The following is a 19,515-nucleotide window of genomic DNA, read 5'->3' on the forward strand; positions in this document are numbered from 1 at the left end:
TTTATTTACTTCATGAGAAATCCGAACAAAACTGCCATAATCAACAGAAATAATGCCTGTAGCCCCCGTTACTCAGGGGGATGAGGCAGAAGGATCACTTGAGTCCAGGAGTCCAAGGCCAGCCTGGGCAACAGTGAGGCCCTGGGCAACAGTCATGGGGCTTAGGAAATGGATATATCAAAATTAAAAACAATTACAACAAATAGTGCCTCAAAGGGGTCAACATTTTGTTAAGAACTTTGAAAAGCTCAACTGCACAGGTCGAATATAAGAGGATGCTTAGTTACATGATGTAATCCACAAGTGAAAAATTGGTCAGACCTTTTGTTTATCTTAACTGATGACAACAATCTGAATATTCTAAAGAGTCAAACTGATTTCACTGATAATAGTTAAGATAAATAATCAAATAATACAAATTATTTTTGTTTTATTTTTTATTTTTTGGGGTGCCTGGGATTGAACTCAGGGGCACTTAACCACTGAGCCACATCCCCAGCCCTATTTTGTATTTTATTTAGAGACAGAGTCTCACTGAGTGGGCTTAGCACCTCCCAGGTGCTGAAGCTGCCTTTGAACTGGCAGTCCTCCTGCCTCGGCCTCCTGAGCCCCTGAGATTACAGGCAAGTGCCACCACACTTGGCTTTAGTTTTGTTTTTATACGTCGCAGACCCCAAACCTCCATAAAAAGGCAGAGGCCACATCTTTTTCTTCTTGTGTGTTTAATGATTACAAACAATACTATTGCTATGTGCTGGGCACCAGCATGAACCTCTTCATTAATATAGTTATTTGTCAGGAGGAACGTAGTCCTACCCAGTGACCACATGAGAAGAACGAGGCTTGTGGATTAAGTTAATTTAGCAAATAAATGTCAGTAACTAAAGAGTCACTCTGTACTGTCAACTCCACTGACTTATGAAATTTTACTCTGTGTTCCAAAAACATTTGGGGAGATCTGTAATTCCGTTTACCCATAATTCTTTCAAATGGATCACTGAGACAGTAAGAAAGTAAAGTCTCACTCTAAATAAGATAGGACCCCACAGATAGCAAAGCAGTCTGAACTTCCCAAAGATGAAAGGTATAAGGCAAATTTCTGCCTCACTAACTTAAGTCTTACTACTGTAAAAGACAGTGTATACTTTGCAGGACACTTCAACCATCATGATGAATTTTGAAGAGGATAAAGAAAATGACAATGTTACTTTACCTTCCTTACCATAAGGTCAGTGTCTAATAACATCAAGTAAAACCTCCAGAAGGTGTGCTGTGGGAAACTATCGAAGGATCTTCCACAATATTGATGCCCTGAGAGTCCAGATTGCTTTTCTGTTGTTCTACAGTGTGGATCTGATAACCTATTAGGTCATTTCTATTTTCACATTCAACATATTGATGATTATGCACCCTCGTCTAGGACTGAAATCTCTAATTCCAACTAAGGAAATATCTTACTGCATTAAACACTTATTTTTTTAGGAAAACTATCTTACCTAGTTTAGTGATTTTTATCAGTTTTATTATTATCATTAAATCTTCCTTTTGAAAACTCTTAGTTTAGATGTATTATACCTATAAATGCTAAATTGACATTCCACACATGGGTGGTGGGTGACAGAGTAATAACAACTGTCCTTAGTAGAAATTTTTCAATATTAGAGGATCACGTATAGGTATCTCCTAAAGAAGGCAAAATGCTGAAGATAATTTTTTTGTTACCTTTTTGTTGTTTTCATGTTCAAGGTCATCTGAAGTCTAAATTAGAGAAAGAAAATGATTTGTTTACTTCCCTAAAGGGCAAAATTATAAATTCATTAGCTTTATTTGTGTAAATATTTAAATAAATATGTGTAAACTTAATGATTCTATTTATTTGTTAAGATGGGAGATTAATGGAAAGTCATGTACCAAAAAAGAAAAAAAAAAGCTACTGAGCAGATATAATGACCTCATGGTTTTATATTTCAAAAGAGCTATTCTTAGTGACATTTTTCTCCTTTGTTGATGGTTTGCACTTATTTAGATGCTTCATTAAAATAATTTTATTAATGACTTAGTCATGGGGTTTAGGAAATGGATATATCAATGTGGCCACCTCCTCTGATATTTAAAGGGCAGCATAAGGGGTCACTCTTCTGAAGCTCAGCATTCATGTTTGTGTATTTGCTATGGACTCAATGTTTGTGTCTCCACCTAATTCCCAGTGTGATGTACAGATGGTTACCAACTTAATGATGGTTCAACTCAGGATTTTTTTTTGTTTGCCTTTTGTGGTGCTGGGGATTGAACCCAGGGCCTTGTGCTGGTGAGGCACTCACTCAACCAACTAAATCCCTACCCCCCAACTCAGGATTTTTTTTTGACTGTATGATGATGCAAACGTGATAAGCATTTAGTATAAAATGTGCTTCAGTTTTGATTGAATTCTTGTTACAATGCTCTTCTGTGACACTGGGTGGCAGCAGTATGCCAAAGCTCCTACTCAGTCACATGATCCCAAGGGTAAACAACCAGCAACATACAGTGTATTGTGTTGCTAAGCTATGATGTCCACAGGTGAGGTGTATTAAATGCATTTTCAGCCTATGAGATTTTAACCTTACAATAAGTTTATCAAAACCCCTTTGTGAGTCAAGGAGCACCTGTATTTGGAGATGGGGACTTTGGGAGGTAATGCAGTCATGAGAGGGAAATCCTCATGATTAGATAAGTGTCCTTATAAGAAGATATGAGAGACAGCTAGCTTTCTCATTCTCTCTCCACCATGTGAAAACATAACAGAGTTCTCACCAAGAACTGACTGGCCAACGCACTTTAATCTTGAACTTCATAGTTTCCAGAACTTTGAGAAATAAATTTCTATTGTTAAGTCAACCAGTCTGATATTTTTCTTATGACAGCACAAAATGACTAAGACAGTATTGGCGAAGACTTCATGTAGTACACAAAACTCTGAACTTTAGTAGACACATAGCATTCTCAAAGTACTCCAGATATCAGAAATAGTAGTCTAATGGCAATGCTTCTTTGACTTTGCTCATCATTACTCTCATCTTCCTGCCACCAAATCCATCCACCTGCATCTTTTTTTTTTTTTTTTGGGTGCTGGGGATCGAACCCAGGACGTTGTGCTTACAAGACAAGCACTCTACTGACTGAGCTATCTCCCCAGCCCCTCCACCTGCATCTTTATCCACTGTCTTCACAGAGCAAGTATCCTTGCTCCCATCAAGACCACACCTTCACATCACCATCATCCTATCCACTCTTGTCTTCTCAAGGAATTCCCAGGCATTCTCCTTCTTTCTCCTGGAAGACTAACTCTCCCTCTCTGCTGCTCTTGGCTGTGTAAAGCCTGGCTCCAGATTTCTTCACCGTACAAATAACATTCCCTAGACTCCTCAGGTTACCTTTAGCTACTGTAGGGAACATTCCTCAAGCTTATCTGACAGCAGTCACTGACACCACGGTCTAAGTAAGCCAAACAGTCTGAACAGAGAAACTGAGGTAATGGTAAAGACTCGCCATGGAATGAAGGTCTTTGCAGCTGTTGAGGCTGAGTTTGAACTGAGAGGAGGCCTCATTCTGACATGCATCACAGAAAGCTGTGATGTGAGCTTGCCTGCACTGCCTTGCCTCATGCTGTGAGCTGGAGCTTGCCATTCCCCCAGTCCTTTGTCTCAGACCTGTTGCTGGGCAGAATTGCTTAGGCATACTTGGTTTGTTTATACTACCTGGACCCTCGACGTGTAGTTCACCTATAGGCTGATTCTGTTATACTTTAACAAGCATGTTAACCTGATTGGATAATGTATCTATATATGTCCCTGTGCAACCCTAAATAAAATTAGATCCGTGCCTTCGGAGCTTGATCTCCGATGCCTGGGTAAGCACGCTGGGTAAGGCTAAGAAGGGTAGGCATCATTCTTCCTCACCCTCAGCAAACCCGTCTCAGAATATCTACAAGCTACCAGCCCATTTTCTGCTCCCATTCACAGCAAAACTTCTCAAAAGCATAGTTACTATCCCCACCTAGCTCTCTGTTTCAGATCCCTTCTCCACTGAAACTGCAAGGTCCCCAAAGCCCTTCCTCTATGCTACCAATCCAATGGACACTCTTGAGTCTTTTTACTCAGAAAATCAAGAGCATTCAACAGTCAACTGCTAGGTCCTCTTGTGTCCTCCTGGTTTTCATGGCCATATCTTGTTCTTTCCTGGCTCTTCTCTTATGAACCCACTTTTAACTAGTGTTCTACTTGGGCTTTCTTTTCCACATCTCCCTATGGATCATCTCAGTAATTTCCATGGCTTCAAATATGACCTGCTGAACTCCCAGCTCCACCTCTCTTCTGGATTCAGGTGATGATGATGCTTGCAATGATGATAATAAGAACAAAGATGAAAATAAGAGTATAGCAGCAACTAACACTTTCACTAGTTGCTACCACCATGTGCCAGGCCCTATTCTAAGCTCATTTATTCTTCATGGTAACACAGAGAGGTTAAGTAACTTACCCAAGAGGAGACAGTTGGGAAATGAACACTGAGAGCTAAATGTCAATGCTTGGCACCTTCCCTGGAGTATCTCACAGGCATTGTAGATCAGCTGTCCCATTTGAAACTCCTAAATTCTTTCTCTTCCAGTCTTCCCTACTCCAGTCTACCCAGTTCCTCAAAAAAGGACTCCAGAGGATCACCTGTTTCTTCTCTCTCCTTCACTCCCAACATTCAATCCATGGGTGAGTCGTACTGTTTTTGCTTCCTTAATCTTGCAACTAAATCTTGCAACTTCCTTCATGTTGCATCTTAATCTGTTCTCTTTCTACCATCCAGTTTAACCATTTGGGGCTCTTTCAATCTAAATGTTTTTCTTGTTTCCTTCTAAACTAGATCATCATGATCTTATTAAATGTCTACTTGGCTACAATACCTCCTGCTTTTTCAATAGCTTCACATTTCATTTTTAAATTTGAATTTCTCATAGTACCCTCTAAAGTCCTGCATCATCTAGTTTCTGCCAACCCATCTCATCTCATCTTGCTTCACTGTGCCCCTCCTTCAACCCACTCTCCTCACACCATCTTTATGGTTGCACTTGTGGTGGTCCCAAGGTGTGGAAAGTTATTCCTGTTTCTGTGTGTAATCAATTCCTCCTTTTCCACTGGGTTCTGGTTTTCTTATTCCTGCCACCTTGTTATTCTCATTATACTCCAATTTAGCCCTCGTTTTTATTTTCACAATAGCACTTATCAAAAATTGAATTGTATAATTATTTATTTGTTCATGGTCTATTTCCCATCTATGTCTCTCAACTGTAGAAGTCTACAAGCTACCTAAGGGTAGGAAGTAAAAGTGTTTTGACCCTTCTAGATCATGATAGCCTGGATGGTGTTTAAAAAATAATTGGTACTTAATATCTACTTTTCTTGGATGAGTGATTGGAAATACTTTTATGCTTACTCTACATTATGAGGAAAATATTAATTAGTGGTTCTCTGATAAGGGGATATTCAAAGGTCATTTTCTGATGATTCTAATCGGTGAACCATGGTCCCTGAGCTGGTGTTCTCTCCCTTCCTACCTACCATATAAACAATACTATTTAAAGGAGATAATAAATGATAATATTTAAAGGAGACTGGCTAAAAGACTAGTGGTCAATATTGAACATGACTAATAAGTAATTTAAATGTTCTTTTTAACTTAATATTGTGTATGTGTGAAATTCTGGTCACCCAGCAGAAATTTTTATCCTGTACAATTAGAAGGAACGATAGGCTACTTTTTTCTCTTGTGGTCGAAACATTTCTGAAAATTTGTAACAGCTCCACTTCATGAAAGAAAAGGGCCAGGAAGACTCTGACCTTTTTGACACTATTTGCAACAGCTTCCTTGTGACCCAAGTCATCAGCAGAAAGTTCACTTCCAAATTTGAACTCAGGGTGAGCTTCCTCCTCTTGGTCAGCTGTGTGAAAAACAAAAGAATTCATGAACCCAAATTACTGGAAAGCAGTCAGACCCTGCCTGAAATCTTGGGTAGAACATGACAAAAGATTTTCATGACCTACACTCTGCAAATTGTGACATGAAAATCTAAACTGCTCCAAAAATCCTAAACTTTTTGAACATCATGATGTCAACACTCAAAAGTTTTCAGATTTCAAAGCAATGTGCAATTTCAGTTTTTTGAATTAGGAGTACTCAGTTGGTAAAAAGTCTACGTGAATATCTCAAAATATGAAAAACTCTCAAATCTGAAACACTTCCATTCTCAAGTGCTTTGTAAAAGGAATACTCAATCTGTGTGTTTCATCTAATCAGGCCATCCAGATGTAATTACTTGAAGACAAGGGGTGTCACCCATACAAGTGCAAAACATTCAATAATTACTACTTTTAAAGAGTACAGAAATGCATGTTATCATTTCTGGAGGTGCATGAATGTACAAACACACCACAACCATATGCTCTTTCAGTATTCCCTGCTTCTTGTCTGCTAGGGTCAGAAGTCATGTGTTCTTCTGAGTCTAAATCTAGTCTAATGGTTAGGCACATGCTTTCACTAAGAGCCTTTTCAATTTCTACCCGAGCCTGCCCTCTTGAACCATGCTGATTTTCTTCTGACTACTTGTGTCAATGTATCTAAATTAGAGACTCTAGTCACCCATATAATAGTCAGAGCATTTGGTGGCACCAAGGCAATTGCAGCCAACTGGTTGACCAGAACTGAGGTCAAGTGTTTGAGGAAATCTAAGAATTAAACACATCACTGGGACAGAAGGGGCCTCTGGGCCCTTAAAGAGAAATTCAGTGCATGAGTCTGTCTTTTCAAGTATTTTTTACTGCTGTACTGTTTCATGGGGTTATTTATATACAAAATAAAATTAGAATCTCAATTTTGGAGTAACATGGGAGTTACTAGAGGTGGTTTGCCTGGAGGAATAATTAGCATCTGTGCCAAGGAGGAAAGTGTCCTTCAGAATGACAAGTGGCCAGGAGTGGTGGTGCACGCCTGTAATCCCAGCAGCTTGGGAGGCTGAGACAGGAGGATCCTGTGCTCAAAGCCAGCCTCAGCAACATAGTGAGGTCCTGTCTCTAAATAAAATACAAAAAAGGGCTGGGGATGTGGCTCAGTGGGTAAGTGTACCTGGGTTCAATCCCTGGTACCAAAAAAAAAAAAAAAAAAAAAAAAAAAAAAGGAGTATAATCATACCTATTTCATTGGGCTGTATGAAGGTTAAATAAAGCAGTAATGAAGGCTGCCTGGTGCCCAAATGGTACTAAAATGCTAGTAGCTATTATTATTAATCTATATTTCCTCTTAATGTATTCCATTATTTGTTTTACTAGATTACAGCATTGGTAATGTCTTATATGTTTTCAGTTACCATCTAAAAAATTTTAACCTAAATCATGAAACTGATTTTGCTTAATATATTTTTTTTGCATTTTACGAGTATTTTGTTGATCTACTGAAATATATACATATATTTGTGATACTTTGTTCTTAGTTTAGGTTTATATTTTATAAATATAACAAATAAATATTATAAAATTTATATTACTTTATATTACAGATTATATTAATATATGTAATTTTTATATGTATTATATGCAAAATAATATAATAGACATATGATATAACAGAACACAATTGATTACTGTATTTTCCAAAAACAGTTGATATCTACCCTCAATGGGCTCTTCCACAATGTAATCTTGTCACTCATCTGCCCTCTTGAACTTGGACAGTCCTAAGACTGCTTTGATGAATAAAGTAGAGAGGAAGTGATGCTGTACCAGTTCCAGGCTTAGCTGTTAAATAATTCGGCAGATCCTACTTCCTACCACTTGGAACACAGGCTCTTGGATGCTCTATCTAGGCACTTAGCCACTGTGCTGGGAGAAGCCCAAACCACAGAGGTCCCAAGAGCATGCTCTGCTCAGTGAATCTAGTTAAGTTCTCAGCAGACAGACAGCATTTGCTGCCAGCCATGTGAAGGAGTCACCTTAGATAACCAGTGCAACCAAACCTTCAGATGGTGTCAGCTCCAGATGTCATCTGCCAGTAACCACATAAGAAGCCCAAGGGCGAACAGCAACACAAGTTCAGGTGACACAAAAAACCATGAGAGATAATTGTAAAGTGTTGTTTTAAGCCTCTGAATTTGGGGGTAGATTATTACACACCAATAGATAAATAGCTATTAAAGGCATCAACTGGATAATATCAGATATCTTTAGCCTCCCCAATCTTCCTTGTCACAACATAAACTTAATGTATGATGTCAGTTCCACAGTCAGGAATCTTTATTAAGGGGTTGTGAATAAGATTAGTTAATTCTCACATCTTATGGTTTTTAACATTTATTATGAACTTTCCTAAAGTCATATTTCAAGTGTTAGAATGATAAATGAAGACTTTTCATTTAGGAAGTTTAGTTTCCATTTAGTAAACTTTTCAATGGGGATTTCTAAATTATTGTATTTCTAAATTATTGAGTTCCTTGAACTTGCTGAGTCTGGCCTTGAACTTGCAATCCTCCTGTCTCAGCCTTCTGAGTAGCTGGAATTACAAGTGTGCACCACCATGTACCACCAGTCCCAATTTTAAACAAAACATTATAGTTGTGGTTATATGGCAAAAAACAAAATACATAATTGCAAATATTCAAACATTTTGGGCTAGCATGCCTTTGGCAAATTACCTATATCAATAATTCTGAGCAATTGGTTATTTAAAGGAATTTTAACTTGGATTTTGTTTGTTTAGGTTATTTTGGTGGTACTGGGTATAGAACCCAGGGCCTCTTGCAAGCTAAGCAGGTGCCCTACTGCTGAGATACACCCTGAGTCTGAACTTGAAATTTTAATGCTGGCTTTCAGTTTATCATTCAGTTTGTAAACACAAGCCAATGAGAACTTCATTTACCTGAATTTCTTTCATTTTACATTCCTAGTCTATTACTACCATCATCTCTGGCTATGAATTTCTGTTGAACAGCTGGACACACACAGGGAGGGAGATGATTAAGCCACTAACATCCAATTCCAGGTAAGTTGGAAGTAATATTTTTCGAAAAAAAAAAAAAAAAAAGGACCAAAAGTAATGAAAGATTGAGCTTCATCTGTAAATACACACCTGAGTATTAAAACTGTAATGTTATCACTATAAAGGACCCATTGAGAGAAACTCATGTTTTACTTATGTTACAAAGTATTGTAACATGTCATTTGAAATAACAACTCACCACTTTCTATTTCTTCTTCATTATCATCCTCTAAGATGCTAGCTGGAGCTGCAGATTCCCCAGCTTCCATCATGCTTTTCAAAGCTTCAAGCTGTTCTGTTATTATAAAAAAAAGCAAGGAGGAGATGGTGAGAGACGTTAGATCACTTAAAAAATGTGGGCTTTAAGACAGATATGTAGACAAATGAAATGAAAGGAAAAGAAATATGTTGTTTAGGTACCTCCTGGCCACATCCTAAGGTTTAGCAGTGGTCACTGTCTCCCTGCTGGTGTTGGCTTTTTATAAGGAATGTACATCAACCACACTGTATACACATGAAGAAGGACCACTAGAACATGGTGAATTGTCCAAAGTTCTGGTTACTACATTTCCAAGGAGGGTTCAGGATTTAAACCCGGAAAACAAACACCCCTAATTTTGAGAATCTGGCACAGACCAAGATTTACACACAATTATGGTGAAGTGATAGAAATGAGACGTACACATCGGAGATAACAAAACTTCAGGATAAAAGATATTTGCAACTCATATAACTGGGGTTGTTATCAAGTAAAAAACACTTATAGGTCAGTAAGCTAGACAAATAAAATAACTTTTTTAAAAATTGGAAAACATGCAGGGACAAATTACAAGTCATAATGTACAAAAAAATCTAGTTATCAAAAGGTACAAATAAAATATTCAGGTATTTTTCTTCAACTAGTTGGGAACACATCAAAGATGACCAATAGTTAGCATTAAGGATATAGCTAGGAAATAGTCTTTTACATCACTGGAGAGAGTACAACTTTTCTAGAAGAAAGCATAACCAGATACATCCGAATATAAAATTCTCCTTCTGCTTCTTATTTTTTCCCCTTATGACCCCTCTAAATTCTGGCCTGTAAATATATGGATGTACTTTTCCCACTGCATGAATGAGACTACAGGTCAACTGAACTCAAATGGAAATATGATAACTTTGCTTTCGAAAGTATACATATCATCATTACACCTCTTCTCCCCAAATCTGATGGTTTTACAATGAATTTCATGTTAGACAGCTGTCCTGTCCAAACACAATCTTCTATTTATGCACGTGTTTGACTTACTTTTTTCAACTTCAGGTTTTAGCCGTTTATTTTTGATAAGTATTTTTCTTTTGAGGTCATTGGGGGATGGCAACGGTCTTCCTGGTTCGAGCTAGAGATAACACAAAAAGAGGGGAAATCAGCAAGGGTTGTGCTTCTCTATTCCCAGCCCAGAAAAAAGCAGTATGGTCCGGAGTCATACAACTCAACATCCACTAGATGGCAGTCAGCACTATTTAATGCTTGGTCTTCCTCAGCAACCAAATTAGTCCACCCCATCCAATTTGGCCTTAGAATAGTCCTGCAAATTTGGAATCCTCAGCCTGTAGAGGTGTGCGGAGTTCCTCCAGCTTCCTCAGTGGAGCTGGGGTCTGACCTGGGTGGGGCTGTGCAGGTGAGGGTCCTACTGTTACACAGAGCATGAGAATTATAAACCACCACTCATATTGAGCCAAATTGAAAAGGAAAAAGGGATTCTTTAATGAGCATGCTAGGCAAGCAGTGGCTGAGAGCAGGCTAACACCTCAAAGAACTCACAGCACCTGAACTTTGGAAGTACAGAGTTTATAAAGGCAAAAACCACAAAAACCACAAGAACAATTGAGGCACATGTATATCAGAATGACCCTGTTGCAGCAGATATTTTGATTACATGAAAGAATTGTTTTGATTATACATTTTAGAGTCATTTGTTATGCATCAGGGCCATAGTCAGGGATATGGGAAGGTCCTACTGTACTGTCAACATAAATAACAGCTTCAGGAGGCTGAAAGGAAAACATAATAAGCAAGCATACAATGGAGTCAGGTCAGAACAAAATGGTGTTACTTGGGTTCTTTTCCATTTCATTCCCCCAATTCAGGCCTTGCAGAATTTAGGTCTCGGATAAAGCACAAGGGGGTGCTGGGTTCAGTGACACATTCCTGTAATCCCAGCATGCCTGTAATCCCAGTAGCTCAGGAGGCTGAGGCAGGAGGACAACGAGTTCAAAGCCAGCCTCAGCATATGTCTATAAATAAAATACAAAACAGGGCTGGGGATGTGGCTCAGTGGTTAAGTTCCCCTGAGTTCAATTCCCAGTACCCATCAGCTCCAAAAAAAAGTACAATGGGTCACCCCAATAAAAAAAAGTACAAGGGGTTATGCTGGGGCTGGATTTGGCTCTCCCAGGTGAAAGGTTCCCTAGATCTCCCAAGAACTGGACTGTACAGCAAGTCTGTCTGCTTAGTAGTCTGTTCCAACTCAACACATGGGATTACGTTTTGTGGGTTCAACAAGGGAATCAAGAAGGGAATGGTCCTAATTATTGGAATCTGAACTCTATGATGACTTTATTTACTTGAATTTAAGTCTGGAAACAATATATTCCTTTAGGTTATTCCATGGAACTGTCCCATATATGGACATCTATTCCCCATCCACCCATCTATACTTTCACCTGTCCATCTTTACTCCCATGCATCTAGTCATTTCCAAAACTCAGTTTTATGCTACAGATGACAAGCAAGACACTGTGCTTTCCTGTCTGTCTTGCCTCAAGTGAGATCCTTGGGTGAAATGCTGCTTCCTATAGGCAGCTAGTGGAACTGCTCCATTCCCCAGGGGTCTCTCTTGCACCAGAAGTTCTCCAACAAATATTCAATACATCACAGTATATCTTCTTTCACAGTTAAGTGTTTATTTTTGTATCCTGCTCCACTCAAACCCCAGCCCTCAAGATTGAAAGTTCCTCAGTTCAGATACCTGGTCTTATTCCCATGTATACTACCTTTGATTTCCAAAACCATATTCATGCATGCGAACATCATTGCATTAAGAATATAGTGGTCTTTTCACGAAAGTAAGCACTTTACCCTAACTAGAAAAATAAGCAGAGGGATCAGATTAAAAACAACAAAATAAAATAATCAGGTGTCGTGGTGCACACCTATAATTCCACCTGCTCAGGAGGCTGAGGCAGGAGGATCACAAGTTGCGGGCCAGTCTGAGCAACTTAGCAAGAACTTATCTCAAAATAAAAAATAAATAAATAAATAAATAAAAGTGCTGGGGATGTAGCTCAGTGGTAAAGCTTTTGATTTCAATCCCCAGTACTAAATAATAATAATCAATTTAATCAAGGATGTTTCTTCATTTGGGTTTCCTTAGACTCAGCCTCTAAGATAAAGATTGATGCACCAATAGTTTACTTGAGAGATGGCCCTAAAAGACTCCAACAGAGTGAGAAAGTGGGAAAAAGAAGACAGGCAGCCAATCAAAGGTGTGTTATCAAGCAAGTTATCGGTGTGGAAAACTGGAGCTCAGTCCTGCTGGAGAGGACAGAGGAGAACAGGTGCTCAGAATCAGCCCACCTTGGGAGTGATAGGGCACGAAGTGAGGGTGTTAATCCTCTGACACTTCTGGCCTGTCACTCATGTGGGGACAGAGCAGGCTCTAGTGAGCAGAGGTCACAGGCACAAAGCTGTGGGTGCTGGCAGTTTGAGTCAGGCCAGTGGTCAGGGAAAAAGGAAGTGCTTTGAGGTCAAGGGCAGGTACCTGCTTCAACAGGCTGAACAGAATTGGATGGAGGAAGCAATGGATACAAATACCCTTGTCTCCATATCTTTTCAGTTCTCTCAGACACGCTTCCAGAAAAAAAATTCATTAAACCACCCAGATTATTCACATGTGACACAAAGCACCATTCTCTTGTTACCGTCACGTTCCTCTCCTGCCACCTTATGCTACCATCTGTGGGCCCATTGGAGCTGCTTCCCGGTAGGCGTGTCAAATATTCCATTATCATAGAGAATTTTGTAATTTAATTGCATTAACTGTCTTGCTACTCACAACATCTTGTGACAGTGAGTTTTAATCTCCTGGAGGTCATAGCTCCTAATACAAATACAAAGAACCCTCTGGCATGATTATATATTTAAAACTTGTATGTGATTCGAATAAAATCAAAAGCCTCATGAAGCCCATCTATGGACCACAGACTAATATTCTTCATGTTATAAAGAAACTAGCAGGTGTTAAATGAGGTTCAAATATGTACATATTATTACCCTATGTATATATATGACCACAAGGCCAATGTGATTCTACATCGTATACAACCAGAAGAATGAGAAATTATACTCCATTTATGGATGATGTGTCAAAATGCAAGTATACCTAATTAGAAGAAATATTTTAAAAAGTACATATCAATTTACCCAAGACTTTGTTTTGGAGTTGGACTGCAGGATACTGTACCATCAATCTAGGGCATGTTCCACAACAGGCTCCCATGACTTCTGAATACTAGGCAAACATTTGCTCACCTGGAGGACTTTTAAAATACACTATGCTGGTGGCTGACTCTCGGTCCATTAAATCAATCTGTGAGTGAAGTGCTGGCATGGGTGTTTTTCACAGTTCTGCAAGATGATTCTAACGTGTAACTAATACTGAGAATAAGTACAGAATCTAGACTCTTGGCCTGGGTGCTTTATGAAATTTAAACCATGAGACTCCAAGCTCTCCCAAATTAAATTCATCCTTCTGAAGCATGATAAAAACGCTCTTTGTACTGAAGGATTTAAATAAATATGAAGATCTTAGGATCGGTCCTTCAGTGCTACTTGACCCTTCAAAAATGAATTTCAAAACAAATCTATTCATGCTAGAAATATGGTTTTCTAAAAATACATACTGGATGTGATTCAAGTGCTTGTTTCAACAGGAGATCCCCAAATAGATCTTCACAATATTTGGACATCTTGTACTGTTGATATTTGCTGGAGAAAAAGAAGTGGCATTTATAAATTCAAACATCCATTAACCATCCAAGAATAAGAAAACACCATTTCCAGGCAATTAAAGGCTCTCATCTGCAAAATGCATGATTATCCTCAGAATGTGACTGTGAGATATATTTTCAAATACCAAAATTTAACTGATTCAATTAAAAAAGAACTCACCCAGAACTAAAATGGTAAGAATACGAAAATGTTTTTCAAGTTATATTTAATCTTCCAATTCAAAAAAACTTGAAACAAGGTATCCAATCTTTGGCCTTTTGTTTAGAGCAAGAATTTCTAAACTACATGAAGATGACTTTCTTGGAGAGACAGGGTTTGCATAAGACTGCACACTTAACTGGAAGACCAGTTGACACTTAGCACTTCACAAAGTACTCAGTTTTCTAAAAAGATATACTGCTGGGGTGAGGGTAAGGAGTAGGAGTTGGGAAACAACGTCACTTAGTGTCTTGGAGTAGAATGAATCAATATACCTGCAGTGATTTTCAAAGGAGAGAATTACAGGATATTCGGACGTGACAAACGCAGTTTCCTTGATGGCTTGAATTACATCCTTTAAAGATAAAAAGTGTTAATGAGAGAAAAGAGCAAAAAAATTCAAGGCACCTGAAACTATTGAGTCTACAAATTGGGACTTCCTTGCAGAAAGTCAATTGCAACCACTCAAATCGGGAGACCCCATCTACCTTGATACCTCTAATGGTTCAGCCCTCTGTGATAGATCAAGTGTGCAGTTAATGGTTAATAACATTTTTTCACTCACAGCTATCTTTTACACCTCCAGAATAGTACTATCAACTCACAAGAAATTTTATTTAAGTGACCTCCTGGTTCCTTACCTGATAATCTCCCAAGCCATGGGTGCAGGGTTCACCATTCTCCTTGAGGAGAAGCTAAGCTTTGGCACAAGAATTTTCCCAACAGATCCCTCTTCAACTCCTCCCACCTCTGGAGAAATCTGTTGGTAATACCTTTAGGATTCCTGGAAACTTCTATTGACTTTCCTCTGTGTTTGGAATCAGTCTTGGGCTACATTTCTTTAATTCAATGTAGATCCCTGCATACTGATATGACATTTGCAATACTGTTTCATATTAGCCTAGTTAATATGAAGAGGGTCTCAGGGCAGAGGGTGCTCACTGAGCAAGCACCATTCAAGGTAAAACAGGGTGTGCTCAGGATCCTCTTGCACTTTTTTTTTTTTAAACATCAGGAAGCAAGGCTTTATTCTGCAACATGGAGGAAACGTGCTTTGCCCACCTGCCCTACAACTTTTGAATGAGCTGAACATGTCCTCTCCTACCATCTCTGTGACATTGGGGTGGCCTTATCAGATGGTGGGTCCAAGACTCTACTTTGCTCTAGAAAAAAAGGCATCAAACCAATACTTATACAACCAGAGCATTCTGTTTCATAAAAATCTCCAAGTACTTACTAATCTGTGGTTAACTATAGAGCAAGCTCTTCACTCAGAGAATCAGGAAAATATTTTACCATAGTTATCCAGGAAAATCTATTTGAAATGATAATGCTCAAGGACAGGTAAGCTTGGAATATTTTACGGAAGCATCTTTATCATTAAGTAGGTAATTTAGATGATTTTGGGGAGAGTACTGGGGATTAAGTGCAGGGGTACTTAACCACTAAGCCACATCCTCAGTCCTTTTTTAATTTTTAATTTTGAGACAGAGTCTCACTAAGTTGCATAGGGCCTCACTAAATTGTTGTGGCTGGCTTTGAACTTGTGATCCTCCTGACTTAGCTTTCCAAGCTGCTGAGATAATAGGTTTGTGGCACTGTGCCTGGTCATTTAGTTATTCTTGTTTAAAATTTCTTCCCAGGTAAAAATGTTCATGACCTTAACTGTCCATTTGGCCAAGAATTATTCCTTGAGGAAAACTCTGGTTCTGCTCTGGGCTTCTTTGCTCAGTAAATGCTGAGAGGGAATGGCCTGCTTTTCAACTATGCTTCCTTATTAGGCTCCTTAATTCTCTAAGGAGAGGCCATTGCCTTTCCTGTCAATTTGGCTGGCTGTTCAAATTCACAGCTTCCCACTTGCATATCCTCTTGGCTTTTTCCAGGAAGCATAATCTGGAGTGACTGCTCATCAAAACCCATCAACATTTTGGCTAAGATAAAGGATATGCATGGTATGTTACAGGTATAGGGCCTAGGCATCTGGGTTTTTGAAAACATCTTTGGTGATTTTTCACATGTAGAGTTGAGAATCAATTGTTTCAGATGTTTCAATATCCATCCTGAGCTACACCAAAAGACCAGAGACAGGTGCATCTGACATAATGGTCAATCACAGAATTTCTTTGTTTGACTTATCTTTTGGAAGGTTATCATAGGCATATTGAAGAATGCTCTAAGAAACCACCCTTCAAATCAGACATGAACATCACTATTACTGAGATGCTCATTCATAAAACTATAGATTCCTCTTGATGAGGATCATTGAGAGCAAATTTCTCACTGGTGTCAGTTCAGATAATAATTGTGCTTTTCAGCCTTTCATTTGTGGATCCTGTAAATCACATGTTTGTGCAAGATTATAATAAGATTTCTTGAGAAGCATCTATAAACTCTAACCTCATTCTCTTATGCTTACAGGTCCTGTCTATCCATAATCTAATTTTTTACTGCATTTATTTTTTATGCTGCCTTGAAGACTTTCAAGCAAAGTAGGCAAGCAAATAAGTGGGTAAGAATATGAAGGTATTAAGTAAGTAAGTAAACTAGGAGAATGCTGGAGAAACCTCATTATGCAATTGTTGCCATTTGAAAGCAGGAAAAACAGCACAAAGAGACATTAAGTGGAGATAACATTTGTCTTGCAACTCTCCTCAAAACTGGAAGAAGAAATATGAAGGCACAATGCTTGAGAAAATGAAAAATTCATTTTCCACCTTCCTGTTGACTGCAATAGCATAACGGTTTGGAAAATGCTGTGTGGTGGTATAATTTTTAAAATGTACCTTAAAAAGGATATCTGTACACATTGCTTTTCCATGAGTTATTATCGGTTCTTGATCTTCACCTTTTCCATCCCAACAGTCAAGTTCAACACACCTAGGAACACAGTGAAAATAACAACATGGAATCCTTATGACAGAATAGTGTGTATACAAACTCAGAGAAAGGCCTCAAAATGAGTTTTCTTAGAGATCACCATAGGGCAAATTATGCAACATGGTTATTTCATGATGTAAGCAGTTTAAAACATATTCTTTCCATCAGGCTGGTATCTTCAAAAAAGGACTGAGTCAGATTAAGAGACTTAAGAGGTGACAAGTGGTACAGTTCTGGATGAAATCTCAATTGTAACAAAGCCGTAATAAGGAACAGCGTGAGGACAACTGGGATAATCTAAATGTAGACTGGGGTTCGATGACATTAAATTATTATTATGATTAGATTGGTGCTGGGGATTGAATCCAGGGGTGCCTTACCACTGAGTCACACCCCAGTCCTTTGTATCTTTTATTTTGAGACAGGGTCTCCCTAAGTGGCTTGGTTAGGGTCTCACAAAGTTGCTGAGGCTGGCTTTGAATTTGCAATCCTTCTGCCTCAGACTTCAGTGATGCTGGGCACACTCAGCTGACATTAAATTATTTTTTTAATTGAATTAAGTGGGATCATGTTAGGTTTACCTTATCAGATTGGTTTTTGTGATTAATACTCAAGTATTCAGAGGAAGTAGGAATGTGGTTAATTTCTTTTAAAATTATTTCCACATACAAAAATTGTGAGTTAAAGACTAAAGTTTTGCTGAATTGGTAACCAAGAAAAAAAGTCATAATGCAACTTCACTTCTTATTTTTCAACATTCTGGTCATGTTTTAAATCTCAAATATTTGTCTACATCTGTAAAATAACATTTTCAGTAAATAAATTCATTATTCTCAGAGAATAAAATTTTGGGACTTTTATCATTATATAACATTAAATTTGCAAGTAGCTATAAATAGTAAAAAATGTGGGAGGTTTTTTGCAATTTTTGGGGGCCTATTTAAATTTATAGTAAAATAATATCTTTTGAATCATGGGACAAAGCTAGACCTTTATGGAAGTAATACTGTCCTTTCTTTCTCAAGGTTAAATGACCATCATACTCCACTAAACAGAAGGACACATGTTTGTTTTCACCCCAATTACTACTTCTTATTTCAGAGAAGAGTAAATTACTGTAGTCCTCCCTTACTCATAGTTTATTTACCCATGATCAGCAGTGGTCTGGAAATATTAATTGGAAAATTCCAGAAATAAACAATAAGATTTTACTTATACAGTATTCTGAGTAGCACAATGAAATTTCTTGCTACCCCAATGTCCAGCCTCAGATGTGGGTCATTCCATTGTCCAGCATAGTCACAGTGAATACACAACCCACCCACTAGCCACTTAGTAGCCTTCTTGATTATCAGATCAACTGTCAGGCTATGCCATTGTGCTCAAGTAATGCTTATTTTATTTAGCAAAGCCCCCAAGGCAAAGGGGTAGGGATGTGGCCAATTTTATTACAGTACCTTTTTTATAATTGTTCCCTTTTATTATTGTTGTTGTCATGAATCACTTATTGTGTTTCATTTACAAATGCATGTGTAGCAAGAAACAGTATATAGAATTAGAGACTATACATGATTTCAATACTGGAGGTAATGGAATATAACCCCTATAGATAAGGGGGGCAACTATAAGTTGAAGAGCATCATATACACACTGTCCCACAAAATTGCCATCTTTGAGTTTCTGACCTGCAACCAGCCAGGAGAACTTGTCTGTACATTTCTACTGAAGACTTCCCGCCAAACTGTCGGCCAGTGAGATAGGTGTTATGGGAAGAACTGATGAAATAGTGAGCCAGAGGATGGTCCATTTCCTGGTAAAGCTCTAAACGATCTAGGAAGACTGGGGCATTTTCATCTGACATCAGATATCTGCAAAACCCATCACTTGATATGAGTCCTAGGGGAAAAAGAACATCTTAGTAACACCTGTAGCTCTGAAGATGCATATCTCATTTTATTCAGGGAAGGCAAGTTAGCATGTACAGTTAAGAGTAAAAACTTCCTCACAGTCTCCTTCCTAAGAAACTTCATCTTTCAGAACTTGAATAAAGTCACAGAATGGCAAATTATAAGTTAACACAGGCATTCAACAAAGAGGTGGCATTTTTAAATATTTAAGGTAGAGGAAGTACATTGTCCTCCAAGTTCAAAAACACAGGGCTATAAGCGATGGTGACAAGGGGTCAGGGAACTTTCTCGAGCTCTGCTTCTGTCACTTCCTGTTTATGCTTCTGAGTCTCAGCTTCCTCTTCTGCCAAGTGGGGAAAGATACTGGTCTTATCTGCTTTCCAGAATCAAATGACCATATATAGAAGAGGTGTTCTTTAAAAA

At 38.4% G+C, this 19,515-nt stretch overlaps 1 protein-coding gene across 13 annotated transcripts in view; it reads right to left on the bottom strand.

The window, feature by feature from the left end:
* PLCB4 (phospholipase C beta 4) overlaps positions 1–19,515 on the bottom strand; it is a 389,153-nt gene that overhangs the window by 65,723 nt on the left and 303,915 nt on the right. For 11 of the 13 annotated variants that reach the window (XM_079129403.1, XM_079129411.1, XM_079129408.1 and 8 more), the window contains 8 exons: positions 18,871–19,081; positions 17,092–17,185; positions 14,584–14,663; positions 14,002–14,086; positions 10,346–10,436; positions 9,254–9,349; positions 5,868–5,968; positions 1,723–1,758 (listed from right to left, as the gene is read on the bottom strand). In XM_079129403.1, the coding sequence (XP_078985529.1) occupies positions 1,723–1,758; positions 5,868–5,968; positions 9,254–9,349; positions 10,346–10,436; positions 14,002–14,086; positions 14,584–14,663; positions 17,092–17,185; positions 18,871–19,081 (794 nt within the window). The remainder of the gene's footprint in view (positions 1–1,722; positions 1,759–5,867; positions 5,969–9,253; positions 9,350–10,345; positions 10,437–14,001; positions 14,087–14,583; positions 14,664–17,091; positions 17,186–18,870; positions 19,082–19,515) is intronic. The other 2 variants (XM_079129404.1, XM_079129402.1) reach the window with 1 other exon arrangement.

This window comes from Sciurus vulgaris, assembly GCF_902686455.1.
Source record: "Sciurus vulgaris genome assembly, chromosome: 2".
In the NCBI taxonomy this organism is placed as follows: domain Eukaryota; kingdom Metazoa; phylum Chordata; class Mammalia; order Rodentia; family Sciuridae; genus Sciurus; species Sciurus vulgaris.